Below are 20,305 nucleotides of genomic sequence, written 5' to 3'. Positions count from 1 at the left end.
TTTCATTTGGAGGGGTTGAACTTGATGGACTTTGGTTTTTTTCCAACCGAACTTAATTATGTAATAATGCTTCTGGTGAGCAGACGCCTAGTTTCTGAGTCTGGCCCTGTGCCTAATGTATAATGTATTTTGTTTTCTTTTTAGGTGTGAATAAATCTTCCATAAATGCTTAAAGGGATACTGTCATGGGAAAAAAAAATTCAGTTAATAGTGCTGCTCCAGCAGAATTTGGCACTGAAATCCATTTCGCAAAAGAGCTAACAGATTTTTTTATATGTAATTTTGAAATCTGACATGGGGCTAGACATAGTCAGTTTCCCAGCTGCCCCAGTCATGTGACTTATGCTCTGATAAACTTCAGTCACTCTTTACTGCTGTACTGCAAGTTGGAGTGGTATAACCCCCTCCCTCCCCCCCAGCAGCCTAACAAAAGAACAATGGGAAGGTAACCAGATAGCAGCTCCCTAACACAAGATAACAACTGTCTGGTAGATCTAAGAACAGCACTCAGTAGAAAAAGCCAGGTCCCACAGCGACACATTCAGTTAAATACAATAGGAGAAGCAACAGCCTGCCAGAAAGCAATTCCCATATTAAATTGCTGGCTCTTTCTGAAAGCACAAGACTAGGCGAAATTACCTGAGATGGCTGCCTACACACCAATATTACATCTAAAAAAAAAAAATACACTTGCTGGTTCAGGAATGAAACTTTATATTGTAGAGGGAATTATTTGCAGTGTAAACAGTGTAATTTAGAAATAAAAACTACATCATAAAAATCATGACAAAATCCCTTTAAAGATATCTGCAGCATATTCATTTTTAAAAAACATTTCGAGAGGCGATAATCATAATGTTTATCTAATTTTTGTTACCTATTTCTTCTATTCATACTTAAGTGAAGTAATGTCCATTGAAAATACAGATTACATACACATAGGGGCAGATTCACTAAGGGTCTAATTTCGAAGTTAAAAATACTTCGAAATTCGACCCTCGAATTGAAATCCTTCGACTTCGAATATCGAAGTCGAAGGATTTAGCGCTAAATGTTCGTTCGATCGATCGAAGGATTTTTCGTTCGATCGAACGATTAAATCCTTCGAATCGAACGATTCGAAGGATTTTAATCCAACGATCGAAGGAAAATCCTTTGATCAAAAAAAGTTTAGCAAGCCTATGGGGACCTTCCCCATAGGCTAACATTGACTTCGGTAGGTTTTATCTGCCGAAGTAGGGGGTCGAAGTTTTTTTTAAAGGGAAAGTACTTCGACTATCGAATGGTCGAATAGTCGAACGATTTTTCGTTCGATTTCGTTCGTATTCGAACGAATTTAACCAATTCGATGGTCGAAGTACCCAAAAAATACTTCGAAATTCGAATTTTTTTCATTCGAATCCTTCACTCGAGCTTAGTGAATCGGCCCCATAGTGACTGATACAAGAGGTAAAGGGGCCTTGCTCAATAGACCAATACTATCATCACAGGATAACCGCATTCTTGTCCAGGGCCGGAACTAGGGGTAGGCAGAGTAGGCAGGTGCCTATGGCACAAGGCTGGAGGGGCGCCAGGCATGCATCTTCTCTGCCTCTCCTATACCCTAGTCCGGTCCCTGCTCTGGCCGACGTGCGCGATCTCTCTTGCGCATACGCACTTTTGTTTTTTCTCGCATGCGCACTTTTCTTTTTTTGCGAGTGCCCACTCGTGTTTTTTCACGCATGCGCCCGGCTAGGCTGCCTAGGGCGCCTGCCCACGTTGGCCCGGCACTGTTCTTGTCTTATAAACAAAAAGCCCATCACTGTAAAATAGCATCTAGAGTTGTGTTTTCCGAATAATAGCCGTACGTTTAAAAAAATAAACGAATAAAGCTCAAATTATGAAGCTTTTATTTCCATACATGCAAATGCATTAGGAACACTGCATATTCTATTCCAAATCAAAACATGAAGAAAAATTTATCAAATTTGTGTTTTATACTTTTACATAAGTAAAGAAAAGCGAATATTAGGCTGACCAAAAAAAATAGCCGTGTCTGCATTCTTCTTTACAAACTCAAACATTCACTGTATAAACTGAAAAATGTTTCAAGATTTTGCTTTCCTTTGAATCACTGAACTAATATTTAGTTATATAACCACTGTTTCTGAGAACTGAATATCTGTGTTGCATGGAGTCGACCAACTTCTGGCACCTGTTACATTCCACAATTTGTCTGCATTTCTTGGTTTTGCCTCAAAAACACCATTTTGGATGTCACCCAAGTTTTCTATTGGATTAAGGTCCGGGGATTGGACTGGCCACGCTATAACATCAATCTTATTGGTCTGGAACCAAGATGTTGCTGATTTACTGGTGTTTCCTCTTCGGCACAAGGCAACATGACCTCTTCAAGTATTTTGATGTACTGAAACTGATCCATGTGATCCCTGGTATGTGATAAATAGGCCCAACACCATAGTATGAGAAACATTACTGTCTTCACAGGGTACAGTGGCTTGTATTCAGTGTTTGGGGGACAGCTGACAAATTGTCTGCTGCCCCTAAACCCTAAAAGAACAATCTTGCTTTCTTTAGTAGTGATATATAGAGTTTTGCCGCAAAAATGACGCCCATAGACTTCAATGACAAAAAAATATTGACGCCATAGACTTCAATGCATTTTGGAGAATTTTCGCCATTTCGTGAATTTTTTTGCCAAGCAAAACGTGTCAGATTTGCCCATCACTATTCATCAGTCCTCAAAATGTTGCGCCATTTCTCTTTAGGGCAGTAGATGTGTTCTTTGGCAGAATATAACCTCTTCAGCACACATCTATTTTTTTTTAACAATGGGGCTTCTTGCAGATAGCTTGGCTTCACGTAGGCATCTTCTAATTGTAACAGTTCTCACAGGTAATGTTAGACCTTCTTTGATCTTCCTGGAACTGGTCATTGGCCGAGTCTTTGCCATTTGGCCTATTCTTCTATCCATTTAAATGGTAGTTTTCCACTTCCATGTCTTTCAGGATTTGGCTACCATTTTAATACGGTTAAGATTGTTTCAGCTAAGCATGCTTAGAATTTTCTGCACTTATTTTTAATGTTTTCCTCTCTTCAATCAACTTTTTAACCAAAGTACGCTATTCTTCTGAACAAAGTCTAGAACAACCCATTTTACTCGGATTGTCAGAGAGAAATGCACTAAACCCAGCATTTGTTGCCTTCCTTCCTTAAAGGAGAACTAAACCCCCCTACCAAAAGGCCCCCCCCCAATCTTGCAGCCATTGCCCCCTTCCTCACTCACTCCCTGGGATGTGGTTTAGTGTTAAAAAAAAAAAAAAAACCTTTTAAAATGCTGACCCTCAAATCCTAAGAAGTACAGTAGAGCTCCTGGTCGCCATCTTCTGGATCTTCTTTTAGTCTTCGGGTCTCATCACCGTTTTACGCAGGTGCAGTTGAAGCCAAATCCTGACTTGGTCCAACTGCGCATGACTGGCAGGCTTTGTGATTGTGAAAAGTCTTGAAGACTACACGAAGATCTGGAAGATAGGGACCAGGAGCTCTGTTGTGCTTCTCTGCATTTAAGGGTCAGAATCTTTTAAAGGGTTAATTTTTTTAACACTAAAACACATTGTGGGGAGGGAGACAATGCCTGCAAGATTGGGGGTTGGGGGGCCATCATCACAGAATTAATGACCTCACTAATTGAACTTCACACTTAAGCTGGCCATAGATGCAAAGATCCGATCGTACGAATCATCGTACGATCGGACTTTCCCATCTCCCGACCTTCCACTAACCATTCAGATCAAAGTCTTACCAGTCAGATTAGTTAAAGAACAGATCAGCAATGTTCTGCCCCTGACAGCAATCGTACGATATCTATGTCTAACCAAAGCTAGTGACAGTCTCCCAATGAAAATCGTACGATCGGCAATACACGCAGAGATCTTATCGGCAGCCGACAGAAATTTTCTAACCTGTCCGATCGACAAAACGATCTCCGCCGGACGAAAAATGTCGGGACTCTCCACACACGGTTCGAAAATCGTACGAATCCTCGATTCGTACGATCAGATCTTTGCGTCTATGGCCAGCTTTATTATTTTGAACAAGCCTCAATTAATGATTCAATGACACAGAATCAGCAGCATGCATGTCATGACTGTTGGGTCTATTGGTTTTCTATTACTCTACTACACCTATTAGTAAATTTTATGCCATGTAGAAATAGAATTTCTACCAAAAACAGTGACTGAGCAGACTGCTATTATTCTGAACACAGCTGTATATAAAAACATTTACTCTAAATACACTATATCCATATTTCTGTTTAATTGAAAGTCTTGCATGTCACTTAATTACTATAAAGTCACATCTGTAGTACTGTAGCTTTAGGCACCAAAAGAAATCGAATGCTGTCAGAATCTCCTGCTTTTAGTGCTTTGCATACAAATTGCTAGACGGACAAAGCCTGCACCCACAAACATATTCTCTGCATTTGAACTATATCTTGTTGACAAGTAGATAGGATTTGTTTCTGTTTTCCCTGCATGAACTAAGCAAATTACTTGTCAGAGCCTGATGGATGAGTCGAGGACCTTATTACAAGGAAGGGGCTGGCTGGAAACTGCCAGGGTGAGATGCCTCTCAATGCAGCTAATATGATCTATTGCCTAGAACTGGCTGAACTCTCTATTTTCTGCTATCTCACTGGCTCTGTAGATGTCTTCCATCACCAAATATCATGTATTAATGAAAAACAAAATGTATGCTTTACAGATCAAGTTTAATAAGTGCAGTTGTCTTGCTCCCTTTGTGTGTTATTTCCTCATATTTCATCTTTGTCACAACGATTGGTTATTATTTCCTCTGGTAACTTGCTGTATGATTGCAACATTTGTTTTTAAGGGGTATAATGATCATTTTTTACAATAACTTGCTACAAATAATCACTCACAGTACAATTATTTAAGCTACATGCAAGTGGAGTTTTTCATTTGCAGCTAAATCCTGTCCTAAATCCCTTGCTATAAGGATGCAATTTTTAAAGACTACTGCACACATAATAAACCTTTATGATAACTGTTTTGGAACTGTTTCTTTGTAACACCCACTGGGAAAGACCCAGGTGTACTGATAATCTTGATAAATTTAGTCTAATGATTAAAACATGCACGTATTGTATTCTAGAAATAAGCCTCAATGCCCGAGATCCTCCTTCCACTATTACTGTTATCAAGGAGAAGTTTGTTAAGCCTGAGTGGGGGTTACCGGATGTGAAATATCGGTTTGTCACAAGGTATTGAATCATCATTTAATTTCTTTCACATAAACAGACCTGTTTCCTTCAGTGTTCTTTGAAATGCTGTATGAACAGTCATTTTAAAAAAATGTGTTTTGAAAATTCTAAATTACAGACACGTGTCCCTTTAAAGATCCTCTCTGCATTCTAAGTAATGTTTAACACCATTCTTATGGATTTTGTCAGTCCACCGCGCTTTTTCTCCCATATTTTGACACAATGTGCTTTTTTGGGGGAAAACCTTGAAAATCCTTGTTGGCTCTTCTCCATTAAAAAAAAACTGTAAATAAAGTGCAGAGAAATAATCATCTCCCAGTATAGATGTGTTTGAATTTTCAGGGAATTGTGGAGTTTTCTCTCACAACACCCTTTGTCTGTAAAAAAAATATTATAAATTAATTATTATTTTTTGCCTACCTTCCTGACACATTCCTTTGTTTCCTCATTCTAGTGGTTTCATTTTTCATAAATCTTTATTTTTCTTTTACTATTCTTATTAATCTATACATAGATTGGAACTTAATGACCTTCCGCATAACAAAGTCTGTGATGTGATCGGTCTTGTCACATATGTTGGAAGATGTGAACGGAAAAGACAGAAAGGTAATTAAATTGCATAAACAAGCCAACATTATTAGGCTTGAGCAAAGTTTCAAAATTACATAGTCAGCATCGGATAAACCATTTTCTGAACCATTTCTTTAGTAATGAAAATGAGGAACAGCTAAGCACCAATATAAAAAAAAAACTAAATTCAAGTGATTTAATTAGCTGAGTGTTCTGTTCATTGGACTTTTCAGTGGGATGACCAGAAATAAGTAAGTATTAAAAACTCCAGCACACAGGTAGAATGCTTAACAGGGATTACCCTGTGTTTAATTGTGCCAAGCCAAATTGTTTGGCTTGGCACAATTAAACACAGAGTGATCCATGTTAAACATTCTGCCGGTGTGCTGGAGTTTTAATACTTTCTATGTATGGTGGAGGTGACATCCTCCTAAACTCTGTAGCTCCGGGGTTAATTCCAATTTGATGCCTGGTGTGCATGTGTTTATAACCAGTAATCAGACCCATATTAATATCTCTCACTGAATCCAGAGGCAAATGGTATAGACAGGCCTGTTTTTTAAACTTAAAAGGGCAGCTTCCCGGCCTGTATGCCCAATACAATTGTATGTCTGCTCTGTGAAAACTCACACAACATTGACAATTACATTAGCGCTGACTCATAGAAAAGTGCATTCCCAATACCCTCCCTTTTCTGGTAACCTTTAAGCGGGTGGTTGACTTTAACTTTTGGTATGGTCAGTTCTTTTCAGTTGGTCTTCATTATTTATTTTGGTATAGTTTTTTTTTAATTATCTACCACTTTCCTCTCAAACTTCCAACTTTCAAATACCAGCTTTTCAAAACTAAAAAAATTCTCTAAGACTACAAATGTATTGTTCTTGCTAATTTTTATTGCTCGTGTTTTTAGTCAGGCCCTCTCCTATTCATATTCCAGTCTCTTCTTCCAATCACTGCATTGTTGCTAGGATAGGTCATACCCAAGCAACCAGACTGCTGAATTTGCACACTGGAGAGCTGCTGAATGAAAAGCAAAATAACTTAAAATCCACAAAAAATGAAAACAATACTAAAAGTTAACTCAAAGACAGCCCCTTTGACAAACCACAAAACAATGTTACAGGACATAATGCAGTTCTTACAGTAGATTCTGATGCTATTCTTCATTATTTGTTGTGATGTGAGTTTAGCAATGTGTTTGTATTGAGCTAATAAATAAACGGTCTCTCCAGGAGGGTCCAGTCTTGGTTGGGTGCCCAGACTGACAAACAGTTCAGGTAAGATTTGAGGGAATACCTGTTTGGTCTAGTAGATATTCCTAAAACCAAGTTAGTAGGTCAGTTTAAACCAGATTTGGGGTAAAAAATTAATTTCTGTCCTACATAGTCTTGGACCTTTAACTGGATGGCAGATATGTATTTTCATAGGTCTGAAACCTTGGTGGGAGATCATGGAGAGCCCTGGTGTAACTCTTTTACCTCAAAGGTTGTCTGAAAACCACTTCTCTATAGGTAGTAAAATACAGAGGGCTTGTGTTTGAAAATATATTTTGCCTGTTTGTTTTCATTAAAAATAAAAATGTTTTTAGTTTAGTTAAAATAAGTTATATGTCTTTATTAAGAAATCCTTCCAAGGATATCATTATAGTGGTTGGTTGTTTCACAACACACACACGTAGATTTACATAGTCAGCAGTAGAGAGCTACCGTCTGAGGCAAGGTTCTCACAGAGTTCTGGCTTCATGGCAAGGTGGTGTAAAGAGAGAACTACACAATGTTCTTGTTTTATGTATTTCTTTACCAAAGGAAGGCCTCACCAGTCCACAATTATGTTTCTCCTACTCCTTCAATAAAACCAGCACAAAATAGACTCACACAATTGTGATTGTTTTTTTTTTAACCCCTCTAGATTACAAAGAAGATTTTTGGGTACATCGATGGGTTCAAATGATTGACTCAAGTATGGACCAGCCATTTCTCATTGAAATGTTTGCCACCTCGCAACCTGACATCTTTGAACATATACATCCAAGTATGCATATTTTTTTTGCACATATAATACACCCATTAGCTAAGAAAACAAATAAGATTGAGTGTATGATTTAATTTAAATATAAAAGATGGGTTCTGTTGGGAACGTAGATGTGTGACTCATGAAATGCAGGATGCAAGCTAGCAGAGGAGTTAAAGAGATCACGGTGTATTTATTGATCTTATTAGAACTGTGGGCAACTTATTGGCCATTTTTCACAGTGCAAATTTGAATGTTTAGGTTGGATAGTCACATGGAACTAATTGGATTTCCCAAGCAGCAAACAAATCCAGTCCAGGTAGGTGTGTTTGTGGCTTTGCCCACTTTGCCATGTGCGTTTTTTCCCCAAAAAACTGTGGCAAAAATTTGCAAAAAAGTACAGTAGTGTGAAAAACTATTTGCCCCCTTCCTGATTTCTTATTCTTTTGCATGTTTGTCACACTTAAATGTTTCTGCTCATCAAAAACCGTTAACTATTAGTCAAAGATAACATAATTGAACACAAAATGCAGTTTTTAAATGAAGGTTTACGTTATTAAGGGAGAAAAAAAACTCCAAATCTACATGGGCCTGTGTGAAAAAGTGATTGCCCCCCTTGTTAAAAAATAACTTAACTGTGGTTTATCACACCTGAGTTCAATTTCAAAGGTTATAAAGCCATTTCTAAAGCTTTGGGTCTCCAGCGAACCACAGTGAGAGCCATTATCCACAAATGGCAAAAACATGGAACAGTGGTGAACCTTCCCAGGAGTGGCCGGCCGACCAAAATTACCCCAAGAGCGCAGAGAAAACTCATCCGAGAGGCCACAAAAGACCCCAGGACAACATCTAAAGAACTGCAGGCCTCACTTGCCTCAATTAAGGTCAGTGTTCACGACTCCACCATAAGAAAGAGACTGGGCAAAAACGGCCTGCATGGCAGATTTCCAAGGCGCAAACCACTTTTAAGAAAAAAGAACATTAAGGCTCGTCTCAATTTTGCTAAAAAACATCTCAATGATTGCCAAGACTTTTGGGAAAATACCTTGTGGACCGACGAGACAAAAGTTGAACTTTTTGGAAGGTGCGCGTCCCGTTACATCTGGCGTAAAAGTAACACAGCATTTCAGAAAAAGAACATCATACCAACAGTAAAATATGGTGGTGGTAGTGTGATGGTCTGGGGTTGTTTTGCTGCTTCAGGACCTGGAAGACTTGCTGTGATAGATGGAACCATGAATTCTACTGTCTACCAAAAAATCCTGAAGGAGAATGTCCGGCCATCTGTTCGTCAACTCAAGCTGAAGCGATCTTGGGTGCTGCAGCAGGACAATGACCCAAAACACACCAGCAAATCCACCTCTGAATGGCTGAAGAAAAACAAAATGAAGACTTTGGAGTGGCCTAGTCAAAGTCCTGACCTGAATCCTATTGAGATGTTGTGGCATGACCTTAAAAAGGCGGTTCATGCTAGAAAACCCTCAAATAAAGCTGAATTACAACAATTCTGCAAAGATGAGTGGGCCAAAATTCCTCCAGAGCGCTGTAAAAGACTCATTGCAAGTTATCGCAAATGCTTGATTGCAGTTATTGCTGCTAAGGGTGGCCCAACCAGTTATTAGGTTCAGGGGGCAATTACTTTTTCACACAGGTTTGGATTTCTTTTCTCCCTAAATAATAAAAACCCTCATTTAAAAACTGCATTTTGTGTTTACTTGTGTTATCTTTGACTAATAGTTAAATGTGTTTGATGATCAGAAACATTTTGTGTGACAAACATGCAAAAGAATAAGAAATCAGGAAGGGGGCAAATAGTTTTTCACACCACTGTAGCTGAAACAAAAATGTTGCAGAGACAAAAAAAAAAGGTCACCAAAAGAAAAAATGCCCATTGACTTTAATGCATTTGGAGTGAGAAAAAATTGTTGCGTGTAATATAAAAAAAAATAAAATGAAAAATTGTTGGCTATTGACTTTCAATGCGTTCGCAAATTTTTCCCAGTTTTGCTAATTTTTCAGTGAAGCTAAATGGGACAGATTTGCTCATCACTAGTTTAGATCTTGCACAGCCTAGGGAATTTCACGTCTTGTAAACCTTTATGCCATTCACTAAACAAGTTCTAGCCTTTCTCTATCTCCCTCAGTGCCTGCAAACCAGATGGTGTGTTTGACAGCTATGAAACAGTTTGTGTTGCCTCCCTTTAAATCAAACCACAGATTTTTATTTTAAAGTATGACTGTTTGCCTATACAACATAGTATCACTAATATTGAAATTACGTTAATCACACTTAATTTTGTGTTATAAATAAAGAGAATCTTGCAGTCACAAGTGACTTTTTTTAATTAGCTTTTTAGATTAAGGGAATTGAGATTTTTCATCTTCAAGTCAAGGACAGTGAGGTCACATGGCAACAAGTGATTGGACAGTTGAATTGCACCAAAAACTTCTCTTGCTGATCCTTTTTCCCTCCCTAGTGTCCTATTTGGTGTGTACGCAAATGAGAGTGGTCCGAAAATATCCAGATGATGGCTCTTTGACTCCATATCTCACAACATCTAATGAAAGCCAGGTATTTATCACTGGTAAGTAAAAGAGCACATATTTAGGTACACTTAAGGGTACATTTTAACACAGCTAATCGCAAACTCATCAATGCCAATTATGTTGCCAACCGTCTCATCATACTTTTATTAATTTTATAACATCCATTCTCTTAAACCATGGTTCGTGTTCTCACCTATTTTGTAATGTCAAGTACTATAATGAGGTTCTAGACATCTCTTTGCTGTGTCTTTGTCCACTTATCATTGTGGCACCATATGGACATTACTCAGCCCGAGATGAGAAGGTAGAAAGTCTGCTCTACACGGATAGTAACTTAATAACAAATTATATGAATTGGGTTAAGTCTTATGTGCTATGGTGCTTGATAATATGAGCCCAGAAACTTGTTTAGAGAAGCAGAAGTTGCTACAAAGCAAACTATTTGAAAAGGTCATAACAGGTGAAAGAAGTTGAAGTACCAGGAGTTTGTTCTTTGCTTCATCAGGCCACAGCACTTATTTCCAAAATGCTTCTGGCTTGTCTAGATGCTGTTTTTCATACCTGAGCTGTTGATGTTAGTGATGCGGTTGCAGGTAAAGATTCCTCTTGATGACTCTTCCATGCTGATCATGTTTGTGCAAGCAAAAAAAATACTCAATGCAATCCAGTGTTCCTTTAAAAGTAGTGAATCTACATCTTTATTGAGAATGTATCTTTATGAAAATATCTTAACACTCACATTAACTTTTAATGTCTGAGAATTTCAGCTATAATAGCTACCAAAGACCCAGACATTGGCAGACAATAATACAGCCCCCACATACAGGTGGCCTCTTGGATTAGGAAGCCTCCTGTATAATGCTTAAACAGTCCAGCTTTTAGACCATCAGCTATGTGTCATCAGCTTCAAATGTTTTTTAAGCTAAAATGGATAATTAGTTCTTACTGTCATCACAGATTGTGGCAAGTATTTTGATTATAACACACAGGTTTGTACATGTATGTATAGTGCATGATGGTTATGTATGCAAGTGTATATGTCAGCCATGTCATTAGAGTCTAGCCTCCTCAGCCAAGTTTTGCAGGTAAGTTTTAAGAAAGGTCTTATGCCATGTTATTTCTTTTATGACTTTTTATTGAGACAATGGTGCTTACTATGCTGAAACAAATGGATAGCAATACTTTTGCACAAAGCATCACACATTAGTGCATATATTTCTCTGCCTTGTTTAAATTGTTGCTTACTTTATATTGACTAGGGTATCACAAAGGCCAACCATACATCAAGGATCCCAAAGTGAAACATTTTATAGAATGGATGAAAAAACAAAATGAAGCTGATTTTAGGAAGAAAACGGTAATAGGTGGTTATCATCCATATCCAGTAGTTCCAAAAACCTTCCCAACGTATTGCAAAGATAATACAGGTTGGTGGTGTTCAATTTTCTAATTTCTAAGCATTGTTTCCTGTTCAGAATACTCCCTCTGAAACTTCTAATACAGGTATGGGACCTGTTATCTAGAATGCTCAGAACCTGGGGTTTTTCTACTTTCTCTAATTAAATTTTTTAAGTCTACTTAGAAATCATTTAAACATTAAATAAACCCAATAGGCTGGTTTTGCATCCAATAAGGATTTATTATATCTTAGTCGGAATCAAGTACAATGCAGTGTTTTATTATAACAGAGAAAAGGGAAATCATTTTTAAAAATTTGGGTTATTTGGATAAAATTGAATATATGGCAGATGGCCTTTCCATAATTTGGTGCTTTTTGTACCTGTATATGCAAATTACTAGTCAGCGCTGACTGAAAACTAATTTTTTACTATGTTTGGACAATAGAGTTGTTACCATGTCCATGTGGCAAAGTGATTGGCTTGAAGGTGTTTTCCAAAAATGATGGGATATATTTGACATTTTTTACCTGTTTAAATTATAGGCAGTGGAAGATGTTTTGTGCTTGAAGAGACTGGCACTAGAGCCGGGCCAACCAAGCCAGGAACCCTGGGCAACCTGGCCGGGCACGGGGCCGGCTGAGTGCTTGCTTGGGTGTACATGTGCGAAACTGCGCTCAAGCACGCATGCGCAGAACTGCGTGCGCAGAAACCGCAATTACAAGAAAATATCCGTGGCAGTCGGGGAGAGACGGGACCGGACAATGGGGTAGGCATCAGAGCAGGTACGTGCCTGGCACCCCCCAGCTTTGCACCCTAGGCACCTGCCTACTCTGCCTACCCCTAGTTCCGGCCGTGACTGGCACCATGGGTAGCAAATTTTTGGCCACACCCACTTTTGTGGGCAATCCCTTTAGACTCTATCTATTTTACCATGTGCTTTCACCAAATTTTCAGGAAATCCAAACCATAGGATTGCTTAAAGCCAGGATGACATGATATTAAGATTATAAATGCGGTAAGACAACAGATGGCTGGTTGCTATGTATGGGTTATGAAACCTGGCATCAGTTACTAAATTTCTGCTGAAAAGTTATATAGCTATATCATTTTAGTTTCTTTACTTTTGAGAAAGACTTTTGTGAATTTAGTTTTTTCAGAGTTGCAATTTGAAGAGCACACTTATATGGCAGGTGCTGCAAAAGCCATAATATATTCAAGAGTGTTAGGAGATTTGTAGATTTGTAATATGGTTTAGTAGCACTCGCTATCATGGTGACTCTGTAAATATCATCTCCAACACATTATACCAACCGAGAAGTGGCTAATGGAATCAGCAGACCATCAATATATATATATATATATATATATATATATATATATATATATATATACACACGATTAGAGAAGATTAGAGAAGTGGGTCCTACATCCCAAGAACATTACTGCGCATGGCAGCAGAAACTGGCTTTTAAAGTTACAGGAGCGGCATTTTTGCTGCCTTTGGTAACTAGTGCTCATTGGTGTAACACCCTTGTTTGTAGACTCTATATGGCTTTGCAGGATTTCCCTTATGTCAGGGAAAGGCCTCTCTTTTTGCACTCGAGTGAGAAAGATTTCCTATTCTTGTAGTGACTCTGCAGTGATCAGAGATCTGGTATCTAAACTATTACAGTGCACTTGTGTACAATGTACACATGTAATTCTAAGTAGTTCTGCAAAAATACTAACACCAATGGAGTGCAGTGGGAAGCACCTTATATAGCCCTTATTGTTCAGTCATGTAAAAGACGTTCAATGGCCAAGACCTATAGGCAATAAACACCTATATCACGTGTTCAATAAATATTCTTTCAAAAATCCATATTATCATAGATTAGTTTATTTTTACTGTTAGAGCTGTGTCCCAAGTGTTCAGTTCCTGGCAGAAATCTTGTGTGCATTGATAGGCTGATGCTTCTGAGCCATACTGGGGTTTTTCATCAGCAGAGAAAGAATACCACATGTGCACTGTAATCAGGATAGTTTGTTTAAATATGGATAATGACCTCTGTGTAAACAACCTTACTCTACCCCCCATAGCCTTTGTCAGAATAGAGTTGTATAACTACTTTCTTCTCCTCCTACATTTGCTCACTAGAACCAAAGGAAGTTGTAAAGTGAGTGAGGGTCTTTTAAATGCCAGAATTAACAAAAACCCTATACATTTCTTAATTTATAAAAAATATGCATGTATGAATTACTCTGGTTAACTGGAACTGTACTAGCGGAAAGCAGAACTGACAGTCAAGAATGATGGTATGGTACCAAGGACTGAAAACTTCATGTGGTTTTCTAAGGGATAAGTTAATTAACATGCTAATTCCAGTGCTCCTTTTCTCAAAACTATTAAAACATTTCTATTAGAAAGTAACACAAATGTTGGTTTCATTTTTCAGCTGGGGAAATTCTAAAGTTATTCAGTGAATTAAAGGAAACCATTTCACAACTTCATTACAGAGAGAGAAAACGTGTCGCAATTCAGGGCACTATTGCTGCTATAAAGTATGTACACTGCAATGTTTCTGCTGAAGATTCCACTAAACCTGCATGCCAGGTAACATTACTGTCTTTCTGGGCCTTGTTCTTATGTGATGATTAAGTGCAGTTTGTTAAAAATTAGCAAGGGATGTAGCAAGATACTTTTGCATTATGTGTATGTGTTGGGAAGTTGTTAATACATTTCTTTATGTTGTAGAACTCAGTGCTGCTTCCTTTGCTAGAAAATTCTGTGTCCATTTCAAGTGAAGGAGCGTTAGAGATACAGCAACAGACCCAACAAGTACAGGAAGAATGCCCTGATGGGCAACTGCAACTAACAGGAGGGGAACAAGCATCACATGAAGACATTAATCACCTGAGCCCAATAAAAAGAAGGAAACTTCAACTTGAAGTCAACCTGTAAGTTAGTTATTCTTGTTTTTGACATATAATGTATGCATTGACCACTTGCTGGCAGCACAATGTACAGTCTATAGCACTGACTGTCAAGGATCTCACAGTCTATGGGGAATGCTTATTGCTTCTAATTCTGCCAACACTAACAGACTTATACATATGACTGGTTATGCAAAGATTGAAGGAATAGATAGCAAATCACCATGTGCAGCCACGTACAAAGTAAAAACATTTTCAAAACTACTGCCCCTGCCTCCAACAAGCTGTGTGTGTGTGTGTGTGTGTGTGTGTGTGTCTGTTTGTGTGTGTGTGTACAACCACCTTTGGGGCAATTTGAAAGCCTGTCTAACATCTCTTCTTTGCACTTCCCTAGCAGTCGGCTAACCCCAAATCAGGCATTGAGTTAAAGGAAAACTGAATACTTAAGCAACAGTTTATATTAAATGAAGTGGCACATTAAAGAATCTAACCAAACTGATATATACATTTAAGTAAATATTGCCCATTTACATCTCTTGCCTTGAACTACAATTTCGTGATGGTCTCTGCGCTGTCTCAGAGATCACCTGACCAAAAATATTACAGCTCTAACTGTAAAAGGAAGAAGTGTGGAAGCAAAACACAGAACTCTAATTGGTTCATGTGACCTGCAGTAACATGTATGGTCTGTTTGTGTGCACCCTGTGTGGCCCTTATTTTTTAAAATGGCTATTATGATCTATTTATGATTACCCAATGGCACATATTACTATAAAAGTATATTATTATGAAAATGGTTTATTTACATGAAGCAGGGTTTTACATATGGGCTGTTTTATGCAATATATTTTTATAGAGACCTACATTGTTCGGGGGTATAGTTTTCCTTTCAGTGGCTTCCTTCATCAGCCCACCATTTGCTTGCTACCCTGACTCCTCTACTTGTCCACTCCCCCACCCAGTCACCATAGCAGAGTTTAAAATTGCACCCTAGGCAGCTGCCAACCCTTATCTCCAGCCCTGGTATCCAGCATTCTTCAGTACCTAAGGGTTTTGTTATTTCTTGAGCTAAACAGGACGATTGATGCTACTCCATGGTTGTTCCATCCCTGGTCGATTATAACCTTATCAGTATACAAACCTCTACCTTCACCCTGTGTTGTGACTATGTTCTTAGCAGGAGTCCTTCATGCAGAGGATATATCTGTACACAAGGGGTATTTAAATTATAGTATATTTAAATTATATATTTTAATGTAGGAATTGTATAATTTAAAAATCCATAATTGCTTTCTTCACAGTTCTTTGCAAGATATAATGCAAGAGAAGACAGCTCAGGAACCTCAGCCCTCTGAAGGTATATACTTTATGGTTGATTGGAGCTTGTACTTGCAGTGCAGATTGCTGCAGCACTGTTTTGATGCCCAGAATACCACAACGGAGCAGCTATCCACATTAGTCCCAAATATCAGAAGCAATGTATAGACTTTAAAAAAAATGGATGGTGAAGTATCTGCAAAATTTTGCCAATAGTAGCAACCAGTGAAACTGTTATGCAGTGCAAAAGAGTGAAAACTAATAGACTGGGAAAACTAACATAAATGAATGACAGGTTTATCAGGTTTTAAGTGTGAAACTAGAGCTCACCACAGGAAAAAGTCACCCACTTTCTATTCATTCCTATAGGATTTTTAGAAGCACATTTATCAAGCGGTGAACCCATTTCACCATATGGATCACAGCATGCCCATATTTCCATTATAATATTAGGTGCTGCAATATTATGTTGCAATAACTGGCCTGAAAATCGCAACCATCAACAGGGGGTCATTCATGATACATTTCTGGGCGCTCCCCTATCATGCACAAGGGTAATGAGGGATTGTCCCAGCACGAGATAAAAGGGCAAAATACTTTATAACTTTAGATAGTTTTAAGATGTTGTACCTTGTTAGCCATTGAAAAAATACAGAAAATGTAAAGTTTATAGATACCTTTTATTGGTTTAAAGGAGAAGGAAACCTAGTCGGCGCAAAAACCCTCCCCCTCTCCCGTGTGTTGCCCACCCTCCCTCCTCCCCCCTGGCCTACCTGTCCCGCTGGGCAAATGCCCCTAACTTGTTACTTACCCTTCTGCGCAGGTCCAGTCTACGGAGTTCACTGACACCATCTTCTTCCAAGCGATCTTCTTCCTGCTTTGACAGCGCATGCGCAGTAGGAGCATTTCGCCGGTACGATCTACTGTGCATGCGCCAAAAGTCACGAAGTAAAATCAGAAAACTTCATGACTTTTGGCGCATGCGCAGTAGATCCTTACCGGCGCACAGGAGGGGGGGAAGGATTTTTGCGCCGACTGGGTTTCCTTCTTCTTTAACGTAACTTAATAATTAACAATTGCAAGCTTTCGGCACACACAGGCCCCTTCGTCAGGCAAAATGCACAGATTGACACAAATATACACAAATTTAAAATTTACTGTTTTGGACTTTGTAATATGGTTGGTTGAACAGTATAAGCATTAATACACTGCTTTATAAATATTCTGTTTATACAAAGCTGTATTTTGTTCAGTTTTTCTAGTATAAATTGTTTTACATGACTTGAAAAATAGACTTCTCAGTGAGGGACTTGAAGAAGGGAGTGCACAAATAAACATCTGTAAGACATGGTGTCACACTCGGGTATTATCTTTCTTAACAACTACAGGAGTTTCTAATAAAGGCACTGAATACCACCGGTTCTCTTGGGAAAGTAGTCTATGGTCAGAAGTAAAGCATTCCTTAGAAGAACACCTACATTATTCCATTGTATACTCGGAAAGTAAGCCCTGCAAATGTAATTACACTCAAAAGGAAATCCTTATGGAGCAATATAATCTTCATCCTTCCCAAATTTCAAAACTGCTTCACCCACAAAGGCAAATTGAGGAGTTTATGCCGGCCAGTAACCTTGGTCACTTCGAATTGACTATACTTGGTAAGTGATTGCATGCAGAAGTGAAGGCAGCTTTCAGTATATTCACATTTCTTCCAGTTTTCTTTGTGTATCTGTTCATGCAAATTTCATGATCCATATGATACATTCATCCAGATTGCTCAGGACCTGAGTTTTTTTTCCAGTTAAGGGGTCTTGCCATAATTTGGATCACCATATATCTTAATCTATATTGATAGCAAAGAATCCTGTTGGAATTAACAGTATCTATGAGTAGAAGTGATAACGAAATAAAGGACATCTATGTAAAATGTTTTTGAATGCAAAAAGTCATGTTCTTTATTAGGAATAATCTAAGAATACCAGTAAATAAGTGCAACATACAGTATGATCAGAATTTGTACATGTTCTATTACCCACTGCTCCCTCTTTATGTATACTGCATACTAGAGAAGTCGGAGTTCATTATACCAGTATATTAATTGGATGGGAATTCAGGCTAAACATTATCCGGTGAGGCATGGTTAAAAATTATAAATTTATTCAGCAGTTGCACTTTACTACACTATATTTACCGCAGCCTTAAACTATTGGGTTTTTTTTTTATTCCCAGTAGGGAGGATACATTTTCAGAACTGGCCTTATATACATTTAACACAGGTGTTGTACTTTTTTTTTTTTAATTTCACTCCAGGACTATTGGTTATGTTCAGTTTTTCCTTTTTTTTTTTTTAAAAAACTCTTTTCGATACTGTGTTTCTATAGGCATAAATCGAAAGGCAGCAATAGACGTTGTGTCTTTGCCTGTTTTGTGTTCTGATGACTCATATGGATTGGGAGTGAATTTTCTTGCCCAAAATTGCCAGACAGCTTGTGGGTCTGATCGTTTATGTGAGATAGACTTTATGGAGCAACATGGGATTTCACTTCAAGGTGAGAACCAAGCCTTAATTATAGTGTTTTAGATATAAACTATGCATTATAGGTAGGATTTAGTTTCACTTTTCTTTTTAAAAAAGAAATTGATTGAATGTGGTAGCTCTCATTCCTATGATAGTCTTATATACAGAGAATACATAACAACTGGTGCTAACAAATGTTGCTGTAGAGAGCCTGATATTATTTTCCTTTATATAGGACATGCATATTCTGTAGTGCTTTACACATTGCATCATTTTTATCAATCTTCCCCAGTGAAGCCTACAGTCTATGGTCCGTATCACATTCACCCACCTGTCAGGAGCCATATAACCTGCCTGTATGTTTTTGGGGCATGGGAGAACATACTCTGCCACGTTTTGTTGGAGACCAAATGGGTCTAGATCACACTTGGAGGCAGAACTGTGAAATCAGGGGTCAGTGATGTTACAAGGCCAAGTTGTAACTGTAGGGTTTTGTTTGGGCTAATTATTGTCCATATTTTACAATGCTGCTAAAAAAAACCAGGCTGTCCTGTTTGAAACCAAACACATGTTAACTCTGCTCTGGCTGGAACTGAACCTACTGAGCACCACTCATATAAGCTCCTGTTAAATGGAATAGAAAACATCATACCTTTCTTAGTTTGAATACATTTAGGACATGGCAAGCTATTTTGAGCTGTGTTTAATTAAAATATCGGTTGTTTTACATTGTCCAAAATTGGAAGCACCACGAGCAGCCATTGACCACGATTGTCAGTCACTAACTTGTTTAAGTGATAAGGATTTTTATTATAAAAATACACTTACATTAATTCAAAACGTTAACATATCAGAAAATCAAAAAAGCAACAAGCCCACCCATACACCCTCCTGCCCGCAGAGTCCATCCCTCTGTCCATAGGCAATAGTCCAAACCACCAATTCACAAGGCCAAACTTGCAAAGTCTTGTTTTTGTCCATATGGCCTTTGTACCACCCCAATACAAAAACAATAACTAAACTCCCCCACCCTTCCAGAAATGCATGAAGAACAATCTCAGGACATTTCTCTGCTCGTACATTGTGCTGTGCAATATCTCTGCCATCACCCTGAGGATAAAAGAAGAGCAGTATCAGAGTGTGGGAGACAATACCAATACAGCGTATAACTAACTATATGCAAGTTTTTGTTTAAGTGATAAGAATAGACCAAGGGCCACTTCAGATGCTTCTTATTGTAGTGTTTGGGAAATTACTTTTATACATTTTCTGTGCTTTTATCATCACTACGGAGTAGCAGTGGTGACAGCACCATGTGCCAAGAACAAAAGGTATTCAAGCTATTTACACTGGTGAGGCATGCAAGGCATGGTAGTCCTTAAATGGCATTTGAGCTTTCTATAAATCTGCCAGTGCACTCCAATGATCTCCAAAGTAGCCCAGTGTTCAATGGTGATTTTACTTCATGGCACCAATTATCTACTTCTACAAGGAAGCACATGGCAGCCCAAATTCTGATTTACTCCTTAGTGAATAGGGTTAGGATATTTAAGCTGCTGTAGCCCCAAATAAGTGGTTTGGGGAAAAAAGTGCCACCCTCAGGTCAACAAAAGGCGAAATCACTTGGGCCAACAAGCAATATAGTAAAATAACTACGCTATAAGAATAGAATATGGGGTTCCAGGTTAGTGAATGGTAACTGGGGGATGCAGCAAACTGACATCAGCCCCCACCCCAATGACTTAG

The 20,305-nt window shown here is 38.4% G+C and overlaps 1 protein-coding gene across 4 annotated transcripts in view; it reads left to right on the top strand.

Annotated features, from left to right (window-relative positions):
* Nucleotides 1-20,305, top strand: part of radx.S (RPA1 related single stranded DNA binding protein, X-linked S homeolog) — a 33,290-nt gene that overhangs the window by 10,745 nt on the left and 2,240 nt on the right. For 2 of the 4 annotated variants that reach the window (XM_018233028.2, XM_018233027.2), the window contains exons 4-13: nt 5,176-5,284; nt 5,799-5,890; nt 7,763-7,885; nt 10,342-10,449; nt 11,671-11,838; nt 14,247-14,404; nt 14,546-14,748; nt 16,026-16,081; nt 17,430-17,699; nt 18,423-18,590. In XM_018233028.2, the coding sequence (XP_018088517.1) occupies nt 5,176-5,284; nt 5,799-5,890; nt 7,763-7,885; nt 10,342-10,449; nt 11,671-11,838; nt 14,247-14,404; nt 14,546-14,748; nt 16,026-16,081; nt 17,430-17,699; nt 18,423-18,590 (1,455 nt within the window). Of the gene's footprint in view, nt 1-5,175; nt 5,285-5,798; nt 5,891-7,762; nt 7,886-10,341; nt 10,450-11,670; nt 11,839-14,246; nt 14,405-14,545; nt 14,749-16,025; nt 16,082-17,429; nt 17,700-18,270; nt 18,318-18,422; nt 18,591-20,305 lie in introns of those variants that run through there. The other 2 variants (XM_018233030.2, XM_018233029.2) reach the window with 2 other exon arrangements.

This window comes from Xenopus laevis, chromosome 8S (genome assembly GCF_017654675.1).
Source record: "Xenopus laevis strain J_2021 chromosome 8S, Xenopus_laevis_v10.1, whole genome shotgun sequence".
In the NCBI taxonomy this organism is placed as follows: domain Eukaryota; kingdom Metazoa; phylum Chordata; class Amphibia; order Anura; family Pipidae; genus Xenopus; species Xenopus laevis.
Note: the sequence above shows the minus strand (reverse complement) of the source record. Positions and strands in the feature narration are given on the sequence as shown.